The 27,685-nt window shown below is 48.0% G+C and overlaps 1 protein-coding gene across 5 annotated transcripts; it reads left to right on the top strand.

Moving 5' to 3' along the window:
* Positions 1-27,685, top strand: LOC102048794 (alpha-2-macroglobulin-like protein 1). 5 transcript variants are annotated; one of them, XM_014285646.3, is made up of 36 exons: positions 4-256; positions 2,438-2,624; positions 2,975-3,137; positions 3,895-3,947; positions 4,240-4,260; positions 5,588-5,741; positions 6,173-6,257; positions 6,811-6,931; positions 7,760-7,877; positions 8,956-9,065; positions 9,426-9,596; positions 10,937-11,161; positions 11,292-11,355; positions 11,888-12,033; positions 12,189-12,338; positions 13,216-13,413; positions 14,104-14,191; positions 14,813-14,975; positions 16,815-17,043; positions 17,392-17,515; positions 17,696-17,817; positions 18,167-18,218; positions 18,604-18,687; positions 19,083-19,259; positions 19,581-19,662; positions 20,278-20,434; positions 21,373-21,447; positions 21,647-21,818; positions 22,251-22,465; positions 22,781-22,996; positions 23,368-23,483; positions 24,161-24,251; positions 24,539-24,607; positions 25,852-25,954; positions 26,644-26,685; positions 27,510-27,685. In XM_014285646.3, exons 1-35 carry the CDS (start codon positions 159-161, stop codon positions 26,682-26,684), a joined length of 4,440 nt encoding a protein of 1,479 aa, XP_014141121.3. In that variant the 5' UTR covers positions 4-158; the 3' UTR covers position 26,685; positions 27,510-27,685. The 5 variants fall into 5 exon arrangements, 4 of the variants coding, with proteins under 4 accessions (XP_027670833.2, XP_014141121.3, XP_027670831.2 ...); XM_027815030.2 differs by having other exon boundaries at positions 14,810-14,975; XR_003562996.2 differs by lacking the exons at positions 24,161-24,251; positions 26,644-26,685; positions 27,510-27,685 and having other exon boundaries at positions 3-256; positions 14,810-14,975.

The following is a 27,685-nucleotide window of genomic DNA, read 5'->3' as shown; positions in this document are numbered from 1 at the left end:
TGATTTCCACCTTCTTGGTTTGGAAGCCAAGAGAGAGAACGGTCACCCTGTCAGGGCAGGAGCTGCATAGTCCTTCAGCTCTGGATGAGGGGCAGAGGGAAGAAGGAAGACAGCAGAAGCAGGGGTGAAGCAGGGACAGAAGAGAAGCTAAGCTCTCCATGGAGGGATTCAGCCTGCAATCAGCTATGTGGAACATCGCTTTCCTGTGGGGCAGCTTCCTTCTCCTGCCTAGCACAGCTGGAACACCTGCAACGCTGTAAGAACCTCAGCTACTTTACATACATGCTCTGGTCTGTGGGGAATCCTGGGGGGTGGCGGTGTATGAGAAACAGGACAGGAGTCATAAGACCAGGAATGTTTTTCCAGAACGGTGTAATTTCTCATATTCCTAAGGTTTCATCTGGTTCCCATGCACCCTCCTGACCACGCTACCCCTACTACTTGGCTCTCCCTTTAGTGCCTTTGATGTAGACCATGTGTTTCTGCAAGGACGCAGGCAGAGCAACTCTGCGAGCTTTCTGCATGTGATTAATTGTGACCTGCCAACATCTCACATCTCCTGCTGTGCGGCAGAATAAATTCCCTTTTGGGCTGTGCTTTTGTCCCTAGAGTGAGAGGTCACCACTGAAATCTTCAGCGGACAAAGCTGGGTGCCTTTACAAACCCAGCAAACATGAGCCCAAGGTATCTAATAGGGATAGTCTTTGTGAAGTGGTGTGTTTGCTCTGGCTTGGCTGGCTGCCTGCTCCCTCCATGCATTTCTCAGACCACTGGCACGGACAATTCCCAGCGCCACTTCTCTTCATATACTTTATCACGAATGCAGCTCTTGTTCCAGCAGGTACTGCTGTGATATACTGGCTTGTGAACATGCTCTTGCTTTTTGAAGGCCTTTGCTTTTGCAGCCATGGCATAAGTGCAAGCAGAAACATGGCTGCGCTCGAACAGTAGTTGTTACAGTGGGAAGTATGTCGCTAGGCTGTAGCTGGGTTTCCTCCTGCCATGTGTAGTGTGGCATGCACAAATCTAGTTTAAAACTCTTTTCCAGCAGGGATACAGCCCCTTCCTCTAGGACATGTTCCATAGGCTGTCACAACTCCCGCTCAAATGATGCTTTTCTGCTACCGGCTTCACACTGTTATTTTCATAACAAAGCTTTGCTTTGTGGAAATTCTGCTTGCTTCAATAGGCTGCCTGCTGTCTGGCCTATATACCAATATTTTTGTAGATTCATGAGAAAGTAATGCAGCTTGGCTCTTGGGATTCTTGAATGATAGCCTCAGAAATGCTGTCTCGTACTTTTATAGCTCAGAAGGCAAGGGTAAAGGATGAATTGTCAAAGGGGTGTAAGGCAATTTCTAGAGTAAAGGATCACTAGGAGGAAGGTAGGTACAGGAGCTTCAAGCAGTGAGTCTTTAGTGCTCAACCCATTCTTTGGCCCTGTGGCAGGGGCAGGTGCCATGAGTCAGCTTAAGCAGGAAAATGTCATTAGCACCTGTCACCAGATCCCCTTACATTAGCAGCAGACAAGCTAGTCAAGGCAGCTTGGCAGCACTTTTGTGAAACCACTCAAGGCTCCTGGCCAGCAGGACCTTGACTCCCTCTTGCCAGCGTGCTGAGCTCCAGCAAAGACCTGCCAGCAGGTCATGTCCCTGCCTCCTGCTGTTCTGATCTTTCCAGGCCCTGCCCTCCTTCTTCTGCTGCTGCCAAATATGCTGCTGGCTGAACCTGCCCAGAAGCAGTAAGCAGGAGTCAGCGATAAGGGTTTTCAGACCTGCTGGCATGTTGGCTTTTCTGTGTCCTAGTTGCTGCAGTGCAGTGTAAGATGAAAAAGAACGAAACAATAGGAATAGCTGCTTGCTGTTATCCATGGGCGCAGCTATGAGAGTAGCCACAGAAGTGTGAGATTTGGCATAAGACAACACGGAGGACAGGAGTGTTGTGAGCTGAAGAGAAGGTGCTCATGAGACTGTGTCCGGGACACGATGCTGGGACTCTGGGTCCCATAGACATTGCATTTGTTCTGAGCCCAGAGGCAGCTGGTAGGACAGAAAGACACCAAGCAAACTGATGGTGACAGGTAGTGTGGTTCAAGGCTGAAGTCTCAGGAAACCTGCAATGTAGCCAAGCTCTGCTGCTGGTCCCATGCTGGGTGTCATGGGGAGGTCTCTTCACCTTATTTTGACTTCCAGTTTTGGAAGCAGTGACTGTATAATTTTACATGTGCATGCAGTGTGTAGTGCAGAGTCAGTGTTAAGGGCTGCACTAGCTATAGATGAGAAGAACGTTGTGATCTTGCCCCACTGACAACATGAAAGTGAAGAGACCAGAAGTCTTATTAGGAAGTACTGAAATCCTACAGTCAAAACCTGTCCTCTTAGAAAATCCATTTTACCTGACTTTTTTTTTTTTTTTCCTTTTCTTTCTTTTTTAATAGAAATTATGCTGTGGCGATACCATCTCAGCTCTACTACCCCTTCTCAGAGACAGTGTGCCTTCAGCTCAGCAGAAAGCAAGCAGTCCCAATCCATGTGACAGTAACCTTGCAAAGTAGAGCTGGGAATGAGACTCTGATCACTCAGTCCATCTCTCAGCTCACCTTCTTTCATTGCACAAGCTTCCAGGTGAGGAAAAAAAAAAGGGTTTTTTCAGTATTTTTTTTTGAGTAGGGTGGATAGTGCGTGAGTTCTGCTCTTGCTGGGGAGAAGGACAAAGAATTGTGTCTTCCCATGGGGACGTCTTATTAGGGCACTGAATCTTCTGCTTCAGCCTGTATAGATCTGCCAGTGCCCTTCCTGCTGTGTAGCCCCACTGACATTTTACTCTTCTAGAAAACATTCTTAAAACTACTGTGAGGTCTTTCAGGGCAAGAAGAACTGGAGCAATATAAAAACAGTACCATAATCATTATTCCAGAAGCCTGGGATCCATGAATGTGAACCATCCTGAATGATGGTTGCAACTATATCTGCAGGTCCCTCCTCCTGCTGGAAAACCCAGTGAAGTGGCTTTTATTGTTATCACGGTCCTGGAACCCAACTCAGAGTTTCAGAAGAAACAGAAAGTCCTAATCAAGCATACAGACAAGAAGACTTTTATCCAGACAGACAAGCCAGTGTACAAACCTGGACAGATCGGTATGGACAGAATGCCATGTCTTGTGAGAGAAAGAGCAGTTCTCAGGCCACAAAATATGGGGTAGCCTCTGGTACTTGGAGCAGGGCCTTCTCTGCAAGGGAGATGGGTCACAGGCTTCATCTCCCTTCTAGGCTTTGAGGGATTTGGGGATACCTCTCTCCTATGTAGGCATGGCACATGCTTTCTCCAGTACTAGCAGTACTCAGACAGCATGCCAGTGTGAGCACAGCTTATGTGTTTTAGCTGATGTGTGAGAAAAGGTTCAGATACCACTGTATTGTATTCGTGATTGCTCCAGCCAAAGCCATAATAGTTGGTCAGTGCCCTAAATCCCTCCGTCTCCCCCAGACTTCCTCAGATGAGGATCATGGTCCCGCAGACCCCATCACTGCCCTAGCACAGCTCAGATCACCAGCTGTTTGCCCTGTGCTTCTCCACCGTTTCTGCTAGCATGACCTTCACTGCAAGCAAGACTGAGTGCCCCGCTGCAGGTCCAATGTCCAGAAAAATGCTGTTTCTCACCAGCACATCCAGCCTTCCCAGAAACTCCACACCGCCTCTCCTACCACTTGTTTTCTAGCAGGAGGCCAGCTCATAGCAAGGCTTTGACCGTAGGCCCAGGGGCGGATGGCTTTGGCTGCTGCCCTCACCCTCTCAGTGAAGCATGTGGGCACATCTTTCTTAGCCACCCATTTTTATTATTATTAACAAACTTGATTTCATTTCAGCCAGTCCTGTTTTTCTTTTGCTCTACAGTCAAGTTGCGAATCGTAACCTTGGATCAGGCCTTTATTGCCAGCAATGAAACGGTGAGTCAAGAGAGAAGAAACCTTAAAAAGCTGAAAATGCTATGGGCTGCCTCCATGCCGTCTGGATCAGTGCTTGGCCCAGCTGGGTGATCCATCTGCAGACAGCCAGTCTCAGCATTGCTGGTGGTGCTTAAAAATAGCGTTGGGCTGCTTGTGGTGTTGGGTCACGGGCAGTCCCTGGGAAATGCTTAGGGAAGACTCATGGATGGTTGGGGGAATAAAAAATTCCAGGGAAGTGGATGATAACGTCCCTGCAATCATCCCACCAGTAACTGTCACTTCCTCCCCACAGCACGGCCTGGTGGAACTGAAGGTAAAGCACCTACTTTCTTGAAAGTGGTGACCTCCACTCATCTTGGGGAAGACACAGGTTTGGAGATTATGGTGGGGAAATATGGATGCAGAAAGCCAGTTACCTCAGAATGAATGGGAACCGTCCTTCACTTCTTGCCCTTTCTTCCTTTGGTACCCACACAAGTTTGGCAGTGCAATGTCATAATACCGATCATACAGGGCCAGTAAAAAACTTCCTAGACTTCTAGTCCCTCTAGCCTGTGAAATGGAGATTTCTGAAAATCCTGAATTTTCTTTAAAGAGACTTTTATATTTAACGTGCAGAAAACAATAATTTGACCAGTTAGTGTTGTGGCTACACAGCTAGAGAAACTTCCTAAAGCAGCTTTCAGGATATTTTTCTCAGAATTTGTTAGGTTAGATTCAATATTGGAGGTAAAATATGGACTGCAATCACCTGAGCTGAGGAAAGATGCCTGAAAGTGGTGCGGAGTCTGTAATAACCCACATAGAGGTCACAGTTCCAACTAGTAAGTGGCAGTACTGCATGCCATACCTACCAAGCAATCGATTGATAAACATACAGTTTCTGAGACACCTATACAATGCTTTATGCCAGTTTATACAAACGTAACACCCTGATCCAGTTTCACTCTTCCAAACAACACTTCCCACTCATTCCATATGTTTATAAAGCACCCATCAACTGATCGCTGAATCCTTGCTGGCTGGGCAGTGTGACCGTAGCCAGACTTGTGCACCTTGCCCTCCCAAGAACCAGCAGTGTGAGAACACTGTCAGTCAGTTCATGACTGACAGTCAACAAAGCCTCTAAATGCCCTTACACCCCAGGTCTTTACATCCTCCTTTCTCTCTGGGCCTCACGGTCCCCTGCATGAAGTCCTGGACTCATTTCCCCAGACTTTCCTGGGGATTCAAGATATCAGGCTCCCCCATAATCACTCCCAGGTAGCTTATGCCTTAGGCAGCATGTGCTGTCAGCATTGACCCTCTCCACTGTGACCTGGGGGCTATGCCAGCTCAGATCACCCCAGGGGTCTCTATGAGGGACCATCTCTATCCCTTAGTGAGGCAGGCAGGCAATAAACCAGATGGTGGTGCCACCAGAGAGCAATAATATGCTAGATTGGCTTTGTCAATGACACAGGGAGAAAAGCCCTGTCCTCTTCACGCTCAGACTTACCTAAGCCCTGTAGCTGTGTCAAGACCAGGGCTCTCAGGACAAAAGGATGATTGCTCAGACCATGCTGTGGTAGCTTGGGCAGCCTGCAAAAGAGTTTCTTTTTGCACTGGCAAATAACTACTCTCTACTACTGCCTCTGCAGGACCCCAGAGGGAACCGAATTGCACAGTGGCTGAACGTTACACCTGTGGGAGGCATTGTGGATCTGTCCTTCCCTCTGGCTGCAGAAGCACCAGTTGGAGAGTACGTCATCAAAATGCCTGACCGCACACATGCCTTCAGGGTGGAGGAGTATGGTAAGAGTCTCAGGGAGCTGAAGGCAGCAGAGAAAGGTGTATTGCCTCCAGCCCCCCTCTCTCACACAGAGTTGAACGGGCCATGCAGCTGTGAACAGCTGTGCTAGTTGTGCTAGCACCTGAGATGTCCAGCTGCCTGCCAGTAGGCGTAATCGCTGACTTTCACTCAGGCCCACTGGCTTTCTCCTCCCCCATGTCCTGAGGCTGGACAGAGGCACTGTCCCACAACTGTGCCCTGGGGAGGAGACTAAGGCTGTCTATTCCCACCACAGTCTCCTGGCTGGGCTCTGGTGCATTACTGCAAGGCCCTGTGCTGGTGGTCAGGGAATGAAAGGAGGGATTTCTTTTCTGTGAAAAAACATTTGGGGAGGATTGGAACAAATGAACTCTCTCTGTTCTCAATGAATTATATTCCTTTTGCTTTCACACAGTGCTGCCCAAGTTCAGTGTCTCCATCCAGATGCCTCAGGTGGTCACTATCTTGGAGGACAACTTCCGTCTCCACGTCTGTGGCATGTGAGCTGACTTATCATGGTGGAAGGTGCATTCTTACTGGTTTGGAAACTGCACTGCTGTCTGTAACTGAACTCAAACTGGTCTCTGCCAACCCTACCCTCACCCCAAATTCTGGTACTCTGGTACCCTTTGCTAAGGAATTCTCCTGGACTCTCACCTTTCTCGATATTCTCTTGCCCTACTTCTTTCTCTGTTTGGAAATGTGGTAGTGAAGCCCCTCAGTGGGGCATGTGCCCTACAGTACGGTACCTCTGCTGCATTGATTAGTGCCAGTGTGGAAGGAATAATGACTCAACTTGTGGTCACCACAATGACCCCTAGCACTGCCTGGTGGGACTAGCGTTGATTCGGACAGAACTGACCCACCACAGCCTTCTGTCTCAATCTGATGAAGTAATTTTAACTTCCTGGTCTCTGCTGAGCTCATGAACAGTGAAGATACTGCAGGCTGCTAGATTGCATAGCTGCAAACCACAGGCTAAAGCTGATATTATTCACACATCAGCCAGTGTTTCTCTATGTGTATGTAAGTCATCTCTGTCGTATTTGCCAGGTACACCTATGGGAAACCAGTCCAAGGTAGTGTGAAGGCTGTGGTGTGCCGTAAACATCTCCACTATAGTCGGAAGTCTTCCAAAGCCAAGCGCAGTATTTGTAAGGATTACACTGGCGAGGTAAGCACATGGGACACCCATTCCTCTTGCAAAAAACAGGAACAGGGGCAAAGAGAGGGAAGAATACTGAAGGAAGAAGTGGGACAGGCATCAGTTATTGAAGCAGCATACTCTTTGCTTGGGGTTGAATGACTGATATGTCCTTAAATCCCCAGTGTAGCAGTCTTAGCCCCTGTCACTGATTTCTCTGACTGCACTTAGATGCACTCAAAGGCAGAAGGATCTGTAGGCAAGTTAGCTATTGCAGATTTGCCTACAAAACAGATATTGCAACATGGCAATAAAAGATACAAACACTGTCCACATTAATTCACTTCCACTGGATGCTTTTTAGCACCGCCTTTTAGTCTGATGTAAACACTTATGTATTGTTTCCCAGAAACAGCTGTTTTGGAGATACAGAAATTGCCTCTAGCATCTAAGCAAGCAATTGTAGTTCAGCACAGACTTTACTTTTTCATCTCTAGGGTTGAATAAATGTATCTCTATTTGTTTATATATTTTTAATATATATATATTTAAGCACATATCTTAAAGGTAAATTCTTACCTAGCAGAAGAAATCATGTTGTTAGGGAGAAATGTCAATTCATGTTTGCTGCTGGCGCATGGGTGAATGTGTAAAGATGAGACACATGTGAAACAGCGTCTCCTATTAGGGAATGCTTCACAGAAAGTTAGTACATTTCATGCCAGTATGAGAGTTGCTCCTTTAACTCAAGTGTCTTAGTCACATACTTTTAGACTTCAGGGCCTTGGGTTTGATCTGCACTGCAGAAGAGATTAGTGGGTTCATGATTGGTTAACAGATACAATTTCACATCCCCAGACAAACGAGGATGGCTGCTTTGCCACTGAGGTGAATATTAAGAATTACCACCAGAAGCGTGGTGACAGCTATGATTTCAACCTGGAAGCTGTGGCTTTTCTGAAAGAAAGTGGAACAGGTAGCAAAAACTGATTCTACACTTCATGGAAAATCTTTTATTTTACACATGCTTGTCTTTGGGGTTTTGAGTTTTCATCTGCAAGAATTCTTGTGGATCCTTGTGTCTTCCCATCAAATCACTGGAGCTTTCTGCACTGGCTCCCATGGGGTCAAATGTTCAGAGGGTTGTGTCTTCCCTGGGAGCACAATGACAGCATGGATGTTCTCGCGTACCATATAGGACATGTGAGTTCTCCCAGTTGCAGGACGAGCTTCACTGGTATGCTTGCTCCTCCACAAGCTGTTGCAGCCAGTCAAGTTTGACAGTCACCTTGATTTGGCAAAGATGGGCAACAGCTGTTTTTTCTCATCTTCTAGACACAGTAGAAATGTGCACAGAGGTGAGCCAGGTTCTTCTGTTCTTAAACCATACTTTAGGAAAGTCCATTGGAATGAGGAGACACTCAGAGCAACCAGTGATAACCAAGGTACTGACTGTGTACTGTCAATAGCTCCTCATCAGATTTATCACCACATCCCAGATAGGGAGATGAGGCTACTTGTCCAGGGCTACTGTTAAATATCCCATCCTGTAAGGCTTCCTCTCTTACAGAATTTTACAAACCCTTCCTTACAAGAAAAAGGTTTGCAGCCCTTTGCTGAAAGCAGTGACACACATTCACTTAGTAAAAAACCGCAGTGATTTCAGACGGCCGCATGACAAGACAGCAGACTGTAAACTAATGTGGTGAAGGCAAGGAAGAATGTTGCCTTCTAGTGACTCTGCTGTGAGAATGACAGGAGAATGGAAGTGGACAATTATGAGTAGGACTATCTTAAAGTCGGAAAGAGCATTTGATAACTGTCAGAGACCTCCTGGTAGACTGCTGTCATTCTAGCAGGTCAGAATGTAGGAAGCACTATTGCCATGTGTGTGTTGTGTTAAATGACTCCTGAAATTACATGGAGAACCTGCAATCCCCTATGAATGACAGTCAATGGACTATCAATGAGTTGATGGACCTCAGTGCAGCCAATCTTGCCGCCTTTGCTCAGATGCACGATACTCACCTACGTGCACCTCCTGTCTTTCCTAGGGGTGGAGTTCAACACCACTGAAAACTGCAAGGTCACTTTTGGTATCACAACTCTCCAGTTCTGGGGGACAAGCTACTACTATCAGCAAGGAGCTCCCTACTATGGCAATGTAAGTAAACAGGGCAGAAACATGGAAAGCCCAGCAGCTGGGCCTAAGGGAGTGGTGGGCACAGAAGTACTGAGGGGTCCCCTTGCTATGAGCTGCCCAAGGCTGCTAGCACAGTCCTCTGTCCCAGTCTCTCCTTTGACATCTTTACCAAGAGGTAATCCAAAAGTGTGACCATAGGTTAGGCACATGGCTTTGCCAGATGAGATGGCTACTGCATCAGTTGGGGGTGGGGTGGGGTTGGAGGAGTTAGAGTTTACGCTGAGAGTCCCTTTGCAGGAAGGGGAGCTGGGATTCCTACCAGAAGGTAGATTTTCGATCCTGAGGCCTCTAATTCTCTGACTGTTCTCTGCACCGTTACAGCTGGAACTCAAAAGTGCCAATGGGACACACCTGAAGAACAAGGAGGTTATTCTTACAGTGTCCTATGGCAGCAGGAAGCAGACCAAGAGCTACTTCACGGATGATGCTGGGATGGCCTCTTTCACTTTAGAGACATCAGCATGGGACAACAGCAGCAAAGTTCTACTACAGGTTAAGCCAAATAATGACATTGGATTTGGCTAGAGCCAAGCAATACATCCCTTAGACCTATAGTTTATGTCATTGTCTCAGTATAGCCAGGGAGATGGAGGCACGGACCAGTGAAATGACAGATTTGGGCAAAAGGAACAACCTATAGCACAGTCAGCATTCTGGCCGCTAGTACCATGCAGAGTCCCTGAGCAGTCAGGAGACATGGTGAGAGCTGGGGCAACGGACAGAGGCCCCATGAGCTTGTGACTGAGGTCTGCCTACATAGCACCTCTGTCTGAGGTGGAAATGGCTTTGTGGGGCTGGAGAGGGACAGAGAGTGAAGGAAGAACTCCCACATGGTATGGAACAAGAAGACAGGAAAGAAGCTAGGGAAGAAGCATCTGAAAATACATGTGGAGAAGAAAACAACAGTGACAAAACAAAAGTGACCAGTTTGCATTATGTTTCCTCATAGCATAAGAGTTAGGAGAAACCTGTGATCGAAAAGGCAGAAAACTTAGGATAGAAAGAAGGAAGGCTAGTAAGGAAGCAGTTGCTGCAAGGCAGTCTGGAACAGAGAAGGTAACCAGGATGTAAGAAGCTAAATAAGGACACCACCAACAGGGAATTGGCAGAGAAAAGTTTGTATTGCTTTCCCATGAGGCTCTCTTTTCTGGTTGTAGTGGTAAGTTCTAATACATGTCCTATCTAAATTTCAAAGTCAAGGCACTTTGAGGCAAACCCTGTCTCTTTGTCAGAGTGCATAGAGTATCTTAGATGATGGACCTTGCTGGAAGTCCACAAGAGGGTAATATCATAGTCTGCGTGCAGATAGGTCACAGGTCAAAGATGAGCAAGGCCATTGTGATCTTCAGTTGTCCCCTGCCACCTCTATCCTATGAATGAGGGAAAGTGCTAAAAGAAATACAGTGTGCAGGTAGAACAACACTGCACAGTGAAATACATTGTCGGGGCAGATCCACACTGATACTTTCCCCCATGTACCAGACAGAATCAAAGCGTTCAGTAGTGTGATCCAGCGACTAATAAGCCACTGTACACAGTCTAACAGTCCGGCTTGCTTGCAGGGTAGCAGCAGCATTGCAGAAGTTCGGGCTCCAGCCCAAGCCCTAGTACTATACAGCTTCCTGCCTCCTGTTTAGGTGCTAGTTATCCCAGAGTGCTGGAGTGGGCAATGCCAGGCTCCACAGAAAGGTGCTGGCTGAGCTTGGCTTAACTGGAAATAGACACCTTACCCTGGGAGAGTTCAGAGCCCACTGTCCGGTTGAGTCTTGGTTTTGGTGGGGGGAGAGCTGTAAGAAATCTTCAGACACTGAGCCACCTTTTCTGTGCCACAGGCAAAGACCCAGCCGGAGGACTTAAGAGGTCAAAATGTGAGGGTGTCTTACGGCACTGCATCCCTCGTACTGAGGGCCTTCTACTCTTCCAGCCACAGCTCTGTGAGGATCCAGCCAGGCCAGGCAACATTGCCCTGTGGGGACACGCAGCAGGTCACTGTGCACTATCGCATCCTAGCCACCGAGCTGGGGGATGGGGCTGCCAGAGCAGACTTCTACCACCTGGTGAGTGCAGGGCAGCGCAGGCAACAAGGTCAGCTTTGCCACGGGTCCGTGTCAGCACAGGGCTCTTTGATGGCCCAGAGACATGGAGCAGAGACACTATCAACCCTTTGCTCTGTTCACTACCCTTTAGGTTTTGGCCAGAGGATCCCTTGTGCATCATGGCCAGACAACAGTACTTCTTGACCCACCATTAGGTAAGAGCATCTAAATACCAGGAACAGATTAAGGACCCAACAGGAAAGCCCTTCCAGCCTAAATGGGGAAGGAGAAAAAAAAGAGATCTGAGACCAAGAGGAAACAACAGAGCTGGCACCAAAAAACAGGAAATGGCACATACGCTCCCTCTCGTCTGTCTTTTAATTTCCCTAATTTAATTTTTTTTCTGGTCAAATTATGAAATTGTCAGACTTTATCTGCCAAGCAGGAATTACCAGAGACATCCAAGAAAACTCACAGAATCCTTTTGCTGGACTCAGGTGGAAAGTAATTTCTCTTCCAATTGCTCACTGTTGCCAGGATCACTCGTGATGTAAGGTCATCGCTACAAAATGGCACTAACCTACATCCTGGTCTAGCTGTGGCCTCCCCAGAAGCAAGATAGAGTAATTTTTATCCAAGTAACTGTACAGAAGTATTATAGAGGATGAATGTGTTGTTGCTGTAAACCTTGGAGACAGACATCCTTGCCTCTTCCTACACCTTTTCTATTTGTCCTTCTTCCTTCAGGTCAATATCGTGGGACTTTCAATGTCGCTCTGCCCATTGACCTCATTTCACCCATGGCTACCCTCTTTGTTTACACTGCCTTCCCTGAGGGACAAGTGGCAGCTGACACCTTCAGTCTCAAAATCTCCAAGTGCTTCAGGAACCATGTAAGTAGTGCACAAAATGTAAGCGGACAGGTAGGCTGGAGGGTAGCTCATTAACTGCAGATTGGCCATAGATATCCAGCAGAATCCAGAAGCCACAGTCTCCCCTTTCCTTCCTCTGTCAATGTCTTCAGTCCTTTTTTCTTCTGTTGTTTCAGGTGAAGCTTGGCTTCTCAGACACAGTGGCTCTCCCAGGATCAGCTGTCCGACTCCACCTGCAAGCTGCACCAGGTTCCCTATGTAGCGTCCGTGCTGTAGACCAGAGCATCCTTCTCCTGAGGCCAGAGGCTGAGCTATCCAGGGACAGTGTGAGTCACTTTAGTGCTGAGCCTTGCTAATATTGGAGCGATGCCTTTTGAGTATTGGGTTGCGGTCACCAGTTAATAAGGCACAGCGGGTATACAAGCAAGTACTTGAATGGGGACAGGATATGGCTTACAAGAAAAAAAATGAAAATGGCTGACATCAAACACCTGCCAAATTATCCAGTCTCTATGGAGGAATCTAATAGAATAACCCACTGGCATCCCTGAGTATACCCCCAAAGTCACATCTTTGCTAAACTTAGAGTGCTTTGCCACAGTGGCAACCAGATGGCAAGAGAATTCCGTCTCCCAAACCAATTAATGACAATACACTGAGAAAAAGAGTTATGTTAAAAAAAAAAAAAAAGACCCAATGTGTGATAGGCTCCGTGTCTTTGTTCCAGCTCACATTAACCAGACAGTCCTTCCATTCACAGACTGGACTGTAAGTGGTGCCTTGGCAGTGGAAGGGTCCCATTTCTCCTCTAGACCTGAGATGCATTGTGTCTAAGGACCCTTGAATTGCCTCTTAGCATTGTCTTGGTGGATCCAGGATGTGCCTTCAGTCAGACAAGAAGCTATCTAATGACTTACTGGGAAGGTGTTCCCACTGTATGCATTGAGCTCACAGGTACAAACTATGAGCTAGAAGTGGCCACAGCTATGCAGCCATACCCCGGAGGGATTCATGTTCCTCTGTGGTGCTGTGAATGTAAAATTTGTGGACGCTTTCCATGTAGCTCAAGAAGCTTTGGGGCTGGGCTTTCGTGGCAGGCAGGATCTGAGCTCTGCGTCTGCAGTCACAGAAAATCTCTGGATAGAAATGACGAACTTTCTGCCTCTCACACTGACCTGTGCTGGTGTTGTTCTCTGTCTACAGGTGCACAACATGTTCAGCTATTCTCAGGAGCACTCCAGCACCCTCACAGACCCTTACAGTGACTACTGTACTACCTACCAGAGCCCAGGAGTCACCAGTTCCCCTCAGAGCACCCTTCCACCAGGAACAATGTCACCACTTATGTACAACAGATACTCTTATGCGGTGTCCCAACCAGATATTTATGAACTTCTGAAGGTAAATCTAATTTCCAGAAAACCTGAAATGTCAGAGGTGGGCCCTTTTGTACCCCAGGTCCACACTGGGTAGCTTCACAGATTGTCTTTCCTGTAAACACTGGCAACTTCAGGTTCTGAATCCATCAGGCTTCTGAACTAAGAGGTCTCTGGCCCTCCATGCTCCCAGCTTGGTAAATTCCCATTGATTGGGCAGATCCCTAGAAGTCAGCTCCCCATTTATGCCAAGCTTGAGACCCTCAGACTTTCTATGAGTTGGAAGGAAAGGGGAGCATCAACCTGAGTCACAGAAAGTTGGAGGTTGAAAAAGCAAAGCACTTGAGAGAGAAGGGGGACTGGGGAAAGGAGGGAAAGAATAGTAGAAAGAAATAGCAGGTGAAAGAGGAGAACAAGTCTTTTAGGGTGGGCAGCAAACTGTGATGTCAAAACGATGACTTTGTGGGCATGCACATGTGAGTGGTCACCCCCGCAATGCTGCCTGGAGAGAGCTTCCTTTGGTGTGAGGATCCATTAGCAGGATTTGGGAGCAGGGCAGATCTGCATTCTCTCCCTGTATAAATTTGCAGGTCAGGCTGTGGTGCAACAGAACAGGGTGGCTGATACGCTGGGAGGCAAGGGCAGAGACAGACCCTCAGACACACCACCGCCTCCACTGAAATCTACCTTCTTTTCTTCCCCTTCTTTCCTCCAGAATTCAGGTCTAACATTTTTAACCAACCTTCAAATCAAGTCCCCAATTGAGTGCCGCACCCAGACCACTTTCTACTACGACTACATGTGTACATCTCGATTTATCCTGTTTCTTTGGAAATTACGGGTAACATACAGGTTGCACAAGGGCAGCTGAACGTGCAGTGTGCTGAGGAACTGGGGATGGCTTCCAGAGATGAGTGGGAGGTTGCACAGGAGATGTACACCACAGGAAAAGGGGAAGGGTCCTGAAATACATGTGTGTCCAGTACACTGGAGGGGCAGAGGGGTGGCTGCATAGGAAGAACCTGCTTGGAAGCTTCTGCTGGCAGGCAGGAAGATAACATGGTCAAGGGGGGAAAGGAAGCAGCTGTCCCAGGAGGGAACATCTGTTTGTAAGACTAGGAAAGGTCTTGCTGGAAACCAGAGAACGAGGCAAGACTGGCACTGGGCAGAATCTAGGTCCTTCTTCAGGGGCTGAGGGCAAAAGTGTGAGCAGGTAGAGCTCCTCAAGGGGGAGCACACGTAATGAAGTCCAGATGGTCTCCTGGGCTGTCTTATGGAAGACAAGTAGGTTGAGAGCATCTTGGAGAGGACAAGGAGGATTGGTGTGGAAGTGGGAGGGATGGAGAGCTGAACTTTTCCTAGCTAAACTCTACCCCGATTTCACAGTTGCTCTGCTTTTGAATGAATGTTTGTATTCCTAGTAGCTTACAGCGAGCTGGCAGACTTGGATAACTTGGACAACTTAGACCCAGAACCAGATGGTGCTGTTGTGCGTGCTGAGTCAGAGCACGTTGAGTTGGGTAGCGAGGCACGGGCAGTCCGTACCTGGTTTCCAGAGACATTCATCTGGACTCTGGTTCCCATCAAGTGAGTAATTATGGGCTGTGGCCCCATATGGATCCAGACCTCCTACGCAGAGAGGGAATAGGCAGGAACAGAGCCAGGGCATTAATGGCTTCTGCGCCAACAAAGAAAAGAGAGGTGTGAAGAAGTGTATAAGGACAACAGAGGTTTGGTTCAGTTCCTGGCTCTGCTTGAGATTTTCCAAATGATCCTGGGGAACATAAAATCACAGACTCTATAGGATGGAAAAGACCTCCAAAGGTCTGTAGCTCAACATCCTGCACAAGTCAGCTCCAGTTAGATCAGGTTGTAGTCAAGTTCTCTGTACCTCCAAGGACGGAAATTCCACAGATTATCTGGGCACCTGTTCCAGTGTTTGACCATCTTCATGGTACTTTTTTTTTATCCCAAGTCAGAATTTCTCATGCTCCAACTTGCATCTGTTACCTTTCATCCTATCAATATGCACCTCAGAAGAGACTGGTTTCATTGTCTCTACACCCTCCCAATAGTTAGTTTTAGAAAGCTGAAAGATCTCTTCCTATCTTTTCCCTCTCGTGTGAGAATCCTAGTTCTTTCAGCCATCCCTTGTATATCAAATGCCCCAGCCCTCTGACCATCTTGGTAGCCCTCCAATGGATGCATTCAAGTATGTCAGTGTCTTTCTTATACTGAAAAGCAAAAATGGGACACAGTACTCCAGATGTGGTCCCAATTCAGGGGGCAAAAAAACTTTTCTCAACCCAGTGACTGCAGTTGCCTTAATACAGTCCAGAAGTCGATGGCCTTCATTGCTGTAAGGGCACATAAGATGTCTCATGCTCAGTTTTTTATCTACTAGGAACCCCACCTCTTTTTCTGCCAAAGTTGCTTACTAGCCAGTCGCTGCCTAGCCTGTACTGTTGCATGGTATTATTCCATCCCAGATACAGAATTCACCCATGTCAAGCCCATTTTTTCAGCTTGTCATGGCTCCTCTCAATAGCAGCCTTTCCCTCCGGCATATCAGGAACCCCTCCCCAGTAGGATATAGTCTGCTAATACATGGCAAGATTCATCTGCTAATCTTGCTGAAGATGTCCCCTCTCTTATTATCCAGGTTGTTAATAAAGCCATTAAGCAGAATTAATATCATTAAGTATCAGTGGCTGAGGGATGCCACAGGTAAACAGACACCAGTTGGACCTTGTGTCACCAACAATCATCCTTTGCCTGCAATGGTCCAGCAAATTTTCTGTTCACCTTATCATCTATTTGTCCAGTCCACACTAATGTGGCTACAAGGATACTATGGAAGACTGTGTCAAAGGCCTCGCTAAAGTCAGGTTATGCAGTATCTACTGTTCTCCCCTTATTCATACATCTCAGCTTTCTTAATTCTCCCATGTGTCAATGTTCTTAATCCGTAAAATAGGATCTCTGCCTCGCCATCTCATATGGCTGGATTAGGCCCATTTCAGGGCAGGTACCATATTCCATTTTGTGTATGCAGATCTGTAAGTGACACTTTTAACGATGACTGCCAAGCTGTGGTTGGGATTTTGGGTGATAGTGTGGTGAAGTGTCACGTGGTACTCCCTGGCACAGGCTGGGTGTATAATATGGACCTCTGGGAGCCCTGTGTGCCCACACAAAACAAGAATTTGAGGTGGAGCACTGTCTAGAAGCAAATTTTTGTTTGTATTTGCCTTTCTGTCCTTCCTTGCCTACCTATTTGCTATCTTTCCCATACCTCTGTGTTACTTCCTTGAAATACTCACACCTTCACATGCACTTCCAGTTCATAGTACTTCTCCATTTGTCTTCGCAAGAGAAATCTTTACAGGGATAGGGGCAACCCCTTCCACCCTGTTTTCTCCTCAGTGATTCAGGGGCTGCTGAGCTAGCTGTCACAGTACCCGACAGTATCACAGACTGGAGAGCCATGACCTTCTGCACTTCAGAGAGCCATGGGTTGGGAATCTCAGACACCACAAGCCTGCAGAGCTTCAAGCCCTTCTTTGTGGAGCCTACCTTGCCCTACTCTGTCTTCAGGGGAGAGTCATTTCCCCTGAAAGTCAAAGTCTTCAGCTACCTGAAGCAGTGCATGGTGGTGAGTGGCTCCCTCCAGGATGTTTTTTGGGCAGGGGGATGTGTGGTAACGGTACTTCACTGATAGAGACCCGGACAAGGGGTTGCCTCCTCAGGCACTGGGCAAAAGACTTCAGGAAGCTCCTCACAAACCCCATGCAGAGCCATCTCTGTCAAGCTTAACCCCCAACCCCTGATAAGTTCAGCCCTGCAGGACTGCAATGTCCGTGGGCTGTTGGTGTCCCATAGATATTGCGACAGGGCTATCACCATACTCAAACTGGGCTTGACTGATATTTGGATTAAGGAGCTAAAAGGGAAAACACAGCAGCAACTCTGTAACCCAAACTCTCTTTTGTTTCACCTCTAGCTCCAGCTTAGCCTAATGGACTCCAGGGATTATGAATTTGTGCATGCAAATGTCAGGTTCACTACGTGTCTGTGTCCCGATTCAGCAAAAACATTTTTCTGGGACGTGAAGGCTACAAAATTAGGTAAGAGGACAAGGGAGGGGCAGGAGTGGGAGGCACTGGCAGAGCTGCTTGAGGAAACCAGGGTTGGACTGGAAGTGAGAGTGGCCTATTATGTGAAGCATGAGTGAGCAGCCTTAGGCTGAGCAAATTAAAACATAGGTATGGATGTGCCAAACAGCCTCTCGATGTTTTGTTCTTTAGGGAAGGTGAATTTCACTGTCACTGCTGAGGCGATGGATCAGGAAGATGTTTGCACTGAGAGTACAGCTGTTGTGCCAGAGTCTGGAGGGAAGGACACAGTGGTTAAACACCTGCTGGTGAAGGTCAGAGTATGCTTCAGGGTCCTGGGAAGGTTGGAAACAGCTCAGGGTCGAAACAGCCCAGTGGGTGTCTCTGGCAAGGGAGAACCAGCAGGGCCGACAGGCGTGTTTCCCGGGGAGGTTGGTCAAGGAGTGATTCTAAGAGTAGGCTGCACTGGGGGCATGTAGTAGCTCAGAAACCTGCTTCCCAGTGAAAATTCTCTGTCAGCACACATATCCCCGCCCTCTCTGTGCGGTGCTTTGCATGGCCCATGAGGATGCAAAAGGTGGTTGCAGGAAGGTGGGGTGCTGCGCAACTGCTGTCTCGTTTTACTGCTCTCCCTTCCGAGCTGACCAGCCTTTTCCCCACCAGGCAGAGGGGCTGCTGGAGGAAAAGACCCACACCTCAGTCCTGTGCCCTAAAGGTAGGTGCAGGTACCCCAGAGACAGGGACTGTCTTACCACTGGGACTGTACATGCACACAGGGCAAGGAGACCAAGCAGAAGCAGTGTGGTGTGTGAACAACTCTAGGACTATCTGGAGGTGAGGGGCATGTCAGGGATTTTGGAGCTTTTATGGGAAGGCAAAGCCATTCAGCTCTACCCAGTACTACCAGTTCCTGGCAGCACCAAACCACTGCCTCACTCATCAGTGAGTGGCCTGATCTCCGGGTCAGGCTCTCTTTTGAATGCTGATTTCACCAACTGATGAGGTGATCCCAGCCTGATTTACACCATCTCCTGGGAATGCCTGTGGCTCTGCCATCTCCCTCCTGCCTGTTGTTGTTCTGATGCTTCTGCCATTTGCAGGAACTTCCACTTCAGAGACAATCACTTTCGCTATGCCAGAGAATGTGGTCCTTGGGTCGGAGAGAGCCCACATCTCTTTCTTAGGTGAGATTTAAGGGGCTCTTGGAAAGTAAGATTTTTTTCCCTGCAGGAGTCTTTCCTTCTGATGCCACCATGTCTGCTTTAGCAAACGGAGTAACAAAAGGGAATGTGTACAGGGAAGTGTGCTACTGGGCCTTTACATCTTCCAGAGAAACATCCCATCTCTCTTACACAAGTGACACTGGGCCAGGTGGATGTATAATTTCACCCAACCAGGGGAAAGATGGGCAAGTACCATATCACTGTTCCTACAGGGCTCTGCAGATATTAGTCACCCTAGTGTGAGCAGAGGTGAACTGAGGCCAGTCTTAGCAGGTTATCTGGAGAATCAGTGAGACCAGAAATTTTTTGCATGCAAGAATACGTAAAGCTTCCAAAGCTGTTGTTCTGTACTACAGGTGACATTCTGGGGACAGCACTGGACAATATAGATGAGCTCCTCCAGATGTCCAGTGGCTGTGGTGAGCAGAACATGGTTCATTTTGCCCCCAATGTCTTTATCACACGATACCTTGAAGAAACAGGACAACTGACTCCAGAAATCAAACAGAAGGCAATTGGTTATCTGGAAAGCGGTGAGTGGATTTCTGCTCATGTTAGATTTTCAAGCTGGTGATGTCCACTACAGTAGTTGTACAGTGGTGATCTCATCAGAGGCTTGGTGCTGAACAGGATTTGTGCAGCATCACTTGCCTGACACCATGGGAATTACAGCAGTGTACATCAGGCTGCTGTGTCTCAGCTGAACAAGAACTACACAGCACCCCTCTGAAAGGCCTTTGCTAAACTCCTTAGAGGCAATGTTCTAATGACCAGCAGGAGTGGCAGGGCAGGTTGACACCTTGAGAACAGGACAGACACAGAGCATTTTCACTACCCCCAGCCTCTTCCCACAGGATATCAGCGTCAGCTCCTGTACAAGCACGCAGATGGCTCATACAGTGCCTTTGGGGAAGGAAGTGAGCCAGGGAACACATGGTAAGCAGCGATGTCCAGACACAGTTGAGGAACAACAGCTTGACCTGGTCAGGCACAAGCTGGCTTGGATTTTGGTCTGGGGAAACTGAGGGAGGCTGGAGGTGTGGTGTTTTGAACAGAAACTGCTCCTGAGACTTTCTGGAAGAGAACCATGCCAATAAGCTGACTTGAGGTACCCCTGTTTGATTGTTTGTGCTTGGGAACCCCAAGTGAGACTGACTCTGAAAACTTAGCTGCAAAGACACCTTCTTCCCAGGTTTTCCAGAGTGCTTTGTGCCCAAACAGGATTGGGAAAGGAGCTGAGTGAGCTCACTAAATATCAGCCCTCTTGGCTTTAAATTGCTCAGGTGCACTGTGTTGGAATTGACAGAGATCTGGGGGAAGCAAAGAACCGTCAGTGAATTTTTTCTCTCTTGATGCAAATAGATCTGAGCTTGAGCTTCAAGACCATCCTCACGTGCATGGCTTCCAATTCTCCATGTATACCGAGGCTCTGGCCTACTGGTATTTCCCCAGGGATGACATAATGGAAGACACAGAGATTTCTGTGCCCTACTGGAGATGGGCATCTGTGACTGGTTCAATTAAATTTTCTTCTCCCTTCCTTGGCTCTAGGCTTACTGCCCTTGTCCTCAAGACCTTCAGCCAAGCCCAGGACTTCATCCACATAGATGAGCAGAATTTAAAGGATGCTGCCAGTGCTCTGATTAACAGTCAGACTCCATCTGGCTGCTTCAAGAGTGTGGGGAAGCTCTTCAACAATGGGCTGATGGTATGACATGTGCTGGCTGTTCATTAGGTACCTCATTTACCCCACTACATAATGCTCCTTCATATTCCGGGTGCCAAGAACAAATCCTACTGCAGGAGGAAGGCTCTGATGTGCTCAGGGTCACCCTTGGGTGACACTCAGGTTTGTGCTTAGTCATGGTGGCACTTTTTCAAGTTATGAATGATGGAGGTTTGCATTTGATTAGTAAGCTCATGGGAACTGTGCCCTGCCCTAGCACCCTCTCAAAAGGTAACACATGCTTAAAAAAAACCAAAAAACCAACAACTCTGTGCTATTGTCTTGATAAATTGAGCTGCCGTTTCTTCCTTCAGTCTGGGTTTCCCCCTGTACAGAGAAAGTCAGAAATGGAGTGAATGGAGATTGATGGCAGCCACTCATGGGAGATTCACCTTGCCAGGGATGTGCCCTGTACACTCAGAAGCACAGCACTTGTGCATGTATGGACACGCAGAGAATACTAGCAAAGTGGAGCCAGCAGCAGTTTGGTAGACAGGACAGATAATCCTCTAAGAGAATGGTACCTTTCACTTCCCCTTGCAAAAGATACCTTTTCTTTTGCTCCTCCATACCCTTGCCATTGTCCTGGCCCTCCATTGAGGTGCCAGCTTGCAGAGGGGTTGTGGGAACAGCACTTTCCCCGGCACTGAAATCTGCTGCTGAAAATCTTTTGCAGGGTAGGGGAAAGGGGGATGTGTTCAGCAGAGGGAGGGAATCAGCTGCCCAGAGGGGCTTGGGGCGCCATGGCTGAGAAGGATCCGCAAGAGTAGATACCAGTCCTGGCGCTTCCTTAGCAGAAAGAATAGGACCAGCAGTTTTGCCTGCGCTGGCTTCTGCTCAGGGAGCAGAAGGCACTGGAAAACTTCTCCCTCTCCTTTCTCACAGCAGCCCTCCTCTTCTCTGTTTTGTGGTGGCTACAGGGTGCAGTGGAGGAAGGACTGGGGCTGAGCTCTGCAATCATCACAGCTCTCATACACTCCGGGATGCCACGCTCCGTGAGTATCGGCAGCAGGGATGGGCTGTGTGCGCAGCCCCTCAGCAGGCAGTGCACTGGTGCTCTGCCTTTCTCCATATGTTACCAGTTTGCTCCCATGTATCCTGTCCCTGTTTCCACCCCACTCTGCACACACCAAGGCTGCATTCCCCACCCTATCCACCCTGCCAGCAACCGGTGTGCTTTTAATTGTATCCTAGGACCCAGTTGTGTGGAAAGCTCTGAAATGTATAAAGGACCTGGTCAATGCTGATACTGACAGTTCCAACCTCTATGGTCTGGCACTAGCTGCAAACGCCTTTGCAGTAGCAGGTGACAAGGCCCTCGTGCAGAAAATCCTCAAAAGATTGGATAAGGCAGCCACAGTATCAGGTACCAAAGACTGTGGGGCAGAATTGTGTGGACAACTCAGGGCTGCACAACCAAAGGAATGCAGGGAGGGAGAGGGGGGCACTGGCAGCGCTCTGTGGGGACCCCAAGGCTTGGATAGCCTCTGCTCACCGAGCTGTCATGGGCTATATCTATACTGTGAGACCGACATTTTCTGTGGATGATCTCATAGTCCTGGCTCACCCAGTCATCCAAACCAGGGCAGCTTCACGGATATTGTAGAGCTCCTTCCCAACTTGCAAGGCTAGGCTTTTACTGGGAATAGCAAGGTGTGGGGGGCAAATAGGGAGATATGCACCTATATCTTGACCCAATGTACATGTTCACTCAGTATCTAGGCGCAGGGGCTGAGTGGGGCTCCAAGGTCATTAGTTACAGCTACACGCTCCAGAATTGTTCCCACTCCATCTCTAGATGACCAAATATTCTGGAGTCAACGGTCCAAACAGGAAGAAGACTCCCTGTACTGGTATCGAGCTCCATCTGTTGATGTGGAATTGACATCTAGTATCCTCATGGCTCACCTTTCAAAATCAAGTTTGTCTTCAGATGACATCAGAAAGGCATCCCAGATTGTGTCTTGGCTCATCAAGCAGCAAAACCCTTACGGAGGCTTTGCTTCGACCCAGGTAATCCCCTTGAGCCATCATCAGCAAAGAACCTGCCATCAGCTATCATTTGTGAAAGTAATGGGCTCTAACACAGCCCATAGTTTTTTTAAAAAAGAAAAAAAAATAAAAAAGGAAAAAAGAAAGAAAAAAAGATGTAGGGATTTACAGCTCCTGGAAGTTGGGATCAGGTGAATATTTGTATTCCTCTGAGCTAATCCCATGCCAAAAGCTCAACCCTTATTGAGCTGTAGCTGCAGTATGAGGGAGGCTAAGGACTGGGCATGCACAGGACACAGGTATCCTGTTTTGCCCAATGTGTGTCTCTTCCCTCAGGACACGGTGGTTGCTCTGGAAGCCTTAGCCCTCTATGCAACCAAGACCTTCAGCAAGGATGGCCCTGATCTTCAGGCTTCTCTCTCCTCTGAGGATTTCAACCAAAACATCCGAGTAGACAACACCAATCGCCTCCTGCTGCAAACAGTGCAGCTGCCAGCCATTCCCCGAGATTACACCGTGCGTGTGCAGGGCCATGGGTGCCTCTTCCTGCAGGTAAGGGCAGCCAGGGAGGAAAGGTCTGTCTGGGGAAAAGCCTTGAAAGCCAGGGGAACCTCTCACCTTGCTATTAAGCCAACACTGAAAACAGACTGCTGCAGTGACTTGGTAGGAGTAGCTGGGATCCACAGGAAGGGAATAGCAATTCCCCAAATTAAATCTGGATTATCTCCATCCCATCAGAGCTGCATCTCTGCTCCAAGAAGTCCAGTGAACACCACCAGGAACAGTGCACCAGCAGAACCTCCACTTCTGCCACATAGTTTTCTCTTACACCAAACAGCAGCCAACACTAGACAAGAAAACTCTCCAGAAAAAAAAAATAGAAATGAAATTCTCTGTCAACTAGTTTCTTTCTGTTCTGGCAGGCCATTCTGCGGTACAACCTCCCTCCCCCAAGAAGCGATGTCGCCTTTGCTGTATCTGTGCAGACAGAGTGCACCGCACCCAGCGCCACCCAGTTCCCTGTCACCATTCATGCTCGGTAGGAGACACTCAGCTGCCCCTTGCCTCCCCTCTGCTCAGAGGCTTCTGGCACCACACAAGTCTCTTGATGGCCAGGATTCCCCTTCACTCATGGGGTCCAAAGTGCTAAGATGTCCCCATTCATTTAACTGTGCTCTCCTCAGCTGGGTGAAATGTACAATACCCCAAAGAGATGGCTCAGGCTCTAGTCCTATCTTGTTATCATGCCAGTCACCCAAACTTCTCCCAAGGTCTGTGGGTCTCACCCCCTTCTAGGATTAGGCCTCAAAACACTAGTGATGTGAAGGTTCTGTGGGACTGACTGCTGACACTTCCTAAGTCTTCCCTCCTCTGCTCCTGGTTGACTGTCACACCAGCCTCCTCTGCTATACCCCTACCTGACTTGGGACAGAACTGCCAAGAGAGCAGACAGAGGATGTGATATTCCTTGCCATGCTTAGAGAAGGTAACTCCAGAAGCCTTCCAAGGAATTTATTCTCCCTGGCTCATCACAATTAAAAGAGAGATCAGGGGAAGCACAAAGATTTATTACAGTACAGGAACAGGTATGCTTACAGGGAAAACAGTGGAAGGAAAGGCAGATTCCTCCACCTGAGTACCAAAGCTGGGCTGGAGTATCTGCAAATCATGGCTCAGAAAGTAACATTAGTGCTGTCCCCTGGGTTCCTGCTGCAGCTACACAGGGAACCGTGTGTCCACCAACATGGTCCTGATCCAAGTGGAGCTGCTGTCTGGATACAGCCCCGTGGCAGGTTCACTGGAAGAGGTGAGACCATGAGTTTGTGTCCAGCTGGGATGGGAATAGTGATGGATGTCCACCATGCAGGGCTGTATGCAGAACTGTGATCATTCCTGTGGGCAGAGAAACACAGTTCTTTTCTTGCTGAGAAATCTTTATACCCAAAGTCTCTTCTAGACCGCACCTTGCCTTCCCCTACCCCAAGGGCTTTTGGCTATGCAAACATTTCGCCCATGCTCTCACAAGGACAAATATCCCTGAATGTTTCTGCTTTCTGTTAGAGTCTTCCTGACATTTTTTCGCCCTATTTTCAGCTAAAGAAAATGCCTTTAGTGAAGAAAGTTGAAAGTGAAGCTGACCGAGTCATTCTCTACCTGGAGGAAGTGAGTACAATTTAGGCTATTTAGTCATTAAAAGGACTACGGACAGGCAGATAGCTTTTAGCTTACTCTGGCATCTTGGTTCCATTAGTATTTTAAGTATCCAGAGCTGCTGTTCCTGCATACCAGCCACATTTGCTGACCTGGAGAAGCGTTGTGTCAGCCTGCAGTAGTTCAGCTGTAGAGCCTGTATACAGGGCCCCTTAATGTGAGTAAAATGAGGCTGACTGATGTTAAGCCTACAGCTGCTGGCACTGCTCAGAGAGTGTTGAAAGTCCATGTACAGTGTCTGATCAGGACTGGGGAGTAGTAGTAGGATCCATCTAGTAAAATTCAAGCAAGCCTGAATTCTTAGAAAGTCCTTAAGCAGCCTGAATGTAGTAGGGAGCATCTAAGAGTTCTCATAGAGTTTGCCAAGATCACTCAAAATTAAACCAGGTGGTTGCGTGAGCATCAGTGCTCACTCCACAGCCTCATTAACCAACAGATTAACAACCACTCCGGCCTTTCGCTAGCTACATGTATACCTAAACAGCACCAGAAACAAGACCTGACAAGAATTTTAAAACTGCAGAATTTCCATGGAGCACTTTACACGTCTGTGATTCTTCATCCCCAGTTGCCAATAAGCTGAGCTAAGCTTGCCTCACAGTAAGCAGGTTCGTGTCATGTGGATGCATTAGACTTGCAGAGATGCTGCTTTCGTTACATCTACAGCACAGAGCAGAAAGGCAGCACAGAAAAAAATTTCAGCTCAGGCTGCCAGGTAGCACAAAGTGGAACTAAATCAACAGCAGGTCGTGCAACTGCTACCATTGAGCAGATGTTCATCCACACCTTGCATTTGTCTGCTTAATGATGAGGGTTGTATGAGCCTGGAGAATAAAAGCTGACGTAATGGGACTGCGTATAAGAAAGCCACTGAGGCAAGATTCATGAAGGCACTCAGAGCAGAGCTAGACGGGAACGTGGGATCAGTTGGGAATACTAGTGCTACATTTAGATATCTGATGCACATTGACTCTGTAGGTTTGATGTCTCTCATAAGCTGAGTAAAATTCAGTGACCAGAAATGGATGATGACCACCACAGAATGTGAATTAAAAGGTATTTCTGAGATGTACTGGAAAGCAGAACAGACCTGTTATGGTGATGAGGTCTCTATGGAGCCTGAGTGAGAGCAGGAGGAAGGGATTGTCTTACAGGACTTCAGTTCTGGCTTTAATCCTTGCATCTCTTGGTCTTAGCTGACTAGACAACCTCACACCTACACTTTGCTGGTGCAGCAGGACATGCAAGTGAAGGATCGTAAGCCAGCTAATATCAAGGTCTACGATTACTACATGCCAGGTGAGTTCAGATGCTGTACTGCAGAAACCACCCAAATGTACCACTGGAAATAAATTTTCTGAACTTGTCAAGTCTAAGACCACACCATCCCTGACATGTTTATCTAACTGTCCCTTAGAAGTTCTCTAGTGATAGACCTACCATCCTGGGTTTCAAAATGGTAGATCCTTCTTTCTCTGGTCCCAAACTTGCAAGCTTGAAGTAGGCATGCAGATCCACTTAGGGTTTAACTCTCCCAGCCAAGAGGGGAGCAAGGAGCTCGGAGCTGTGCTTTTGTACACACACTTTGTGGGAGGCAGAAAAGGCAGAGGGACCATAGTGAGGGAATGGCTTAGAAGAATGACACTAAAACCAGCTTGTCCTCTATTCTCTGGGGTCTCTAGTGGGAGGAAAAGCCAGAAAGGTGTCAGGGATTGCTATAGCTTTAGAAAGTGAGCAATCCATAATTGTAATGGAGCTGTTTGGGACTTACAGCTTCAAAAGATGGCAGGCCCCATGACTTGGGTGAATCTGGACTAGCTGCACACAGAGGGTTTGACGCAGAACAGTGATTTCGTGTGTCTTAGCAGAGGGGAGTCATGGCTTGTAAGCTGAGGGAATGCCTGTCCTAGAAACAGGCACAATGTTGGATTGCTTTAGTGAGTTTTTGGCAAGTGTATCTTACCAACACTTTTTTTCTTGTCTTCCAGAAGAAACTACCGTGATGAGCTACAGTGCTCCATGCGAGTGAGGTGAGGGCCCAACACCTCTTTTGTCATCACAGGCATGGTCCTGAAGAATATGGAGAGGGTGGAAGATGCAGGCAAGGGCCCTTGGTCAAGAAACTTGCCAGACTGCAGGTTCAGGTTAGGAAGTAATTAGCAATGCTAAGTAACAGTGAGTTCTCATAGGCCACTAGTTAAATTGAGGGAAAGGGATAACTGAAGCGGAAAGTTTGAGGTGCCTAGCTCATGACAGTCAGAGGTATGTTACAGAAAATGAGGGCTGCCTGTCCTGAGTCCTACCACCAGTCCTGGCACTTTGCATCAAATACACTTTCCTCAAGTCAACTAGCACTTTCCCTGCAGTTCCACAGCCCTCCAGCCCCGTACACACAACATGCCATGTTCACCTTTACTGCAGGCCTGACTGCGTTTCAGTACCAAGCGCCATTCCCAGCCTCAGCCTGGCTTCTGATCCATACTAGGGAACGGGCACCTACCCGTCCTCTTCCCAGGCTGGGCAAAGGCAAATCTTGAGGCTGACCAGTGCCTGCTCCTGTTCCAAACTTTGCTTGCATCTGGATGCTTCCTTGCCCACAGCCACAAGATGAAGAAAACACCTGCTTCACAAATCGCCTGTGGGAGGCACACAGCCCTGCCCTGGGATGCCTGCCACAAGCCCCACACTCTTAGTGGAGATTCTGCCATAGGCTTTGTATGGGTAGAGTCAGCAAGAGCCCCATCCTTGATGGCCTGGCAGTCCCAGGAGGTGCAAAATCCACCCTGATTCCCAGTGGTTAAGTTTTAATACTTCAGGAACATGGGGATTTTTTTGTCCTTTGGTGTCTTCGCAGGAACAGGGACAGATCCATCTTCTGCAGTCTCTGTCCTTCAGTCCTTTGTCAACCCCGCCAACAGACACGTGGAGATGAGAAGCAAAGAGAAAATACTTGAAATTCCCTGCTGAGCAGTTAGTTTCTGAAAGGCTCAGACTGTGCCTGGCATCTTATTAAAAGTCAGGAGACTAGAA

The sequence above is a fragment of the Falco cherrug genome, chromosome 5 (genome assembly GCF_023634085.1).
Source record: "Falco cherrug isolate bFalChe1 chromosome 5, bFalChe1.pri, whole genome shotgun sequence".
Lineage (NCBI taxonomy): Eukaryota > Metazoa > Chordata > Aves > Falconiformes > Falconidae > Falco > Falco cherrug.
The sequence above is the reverse complement of the archived record's forward strand: the minus strand, read 5'-3'. Positions and strand labels throughout refer to the sequence as shown.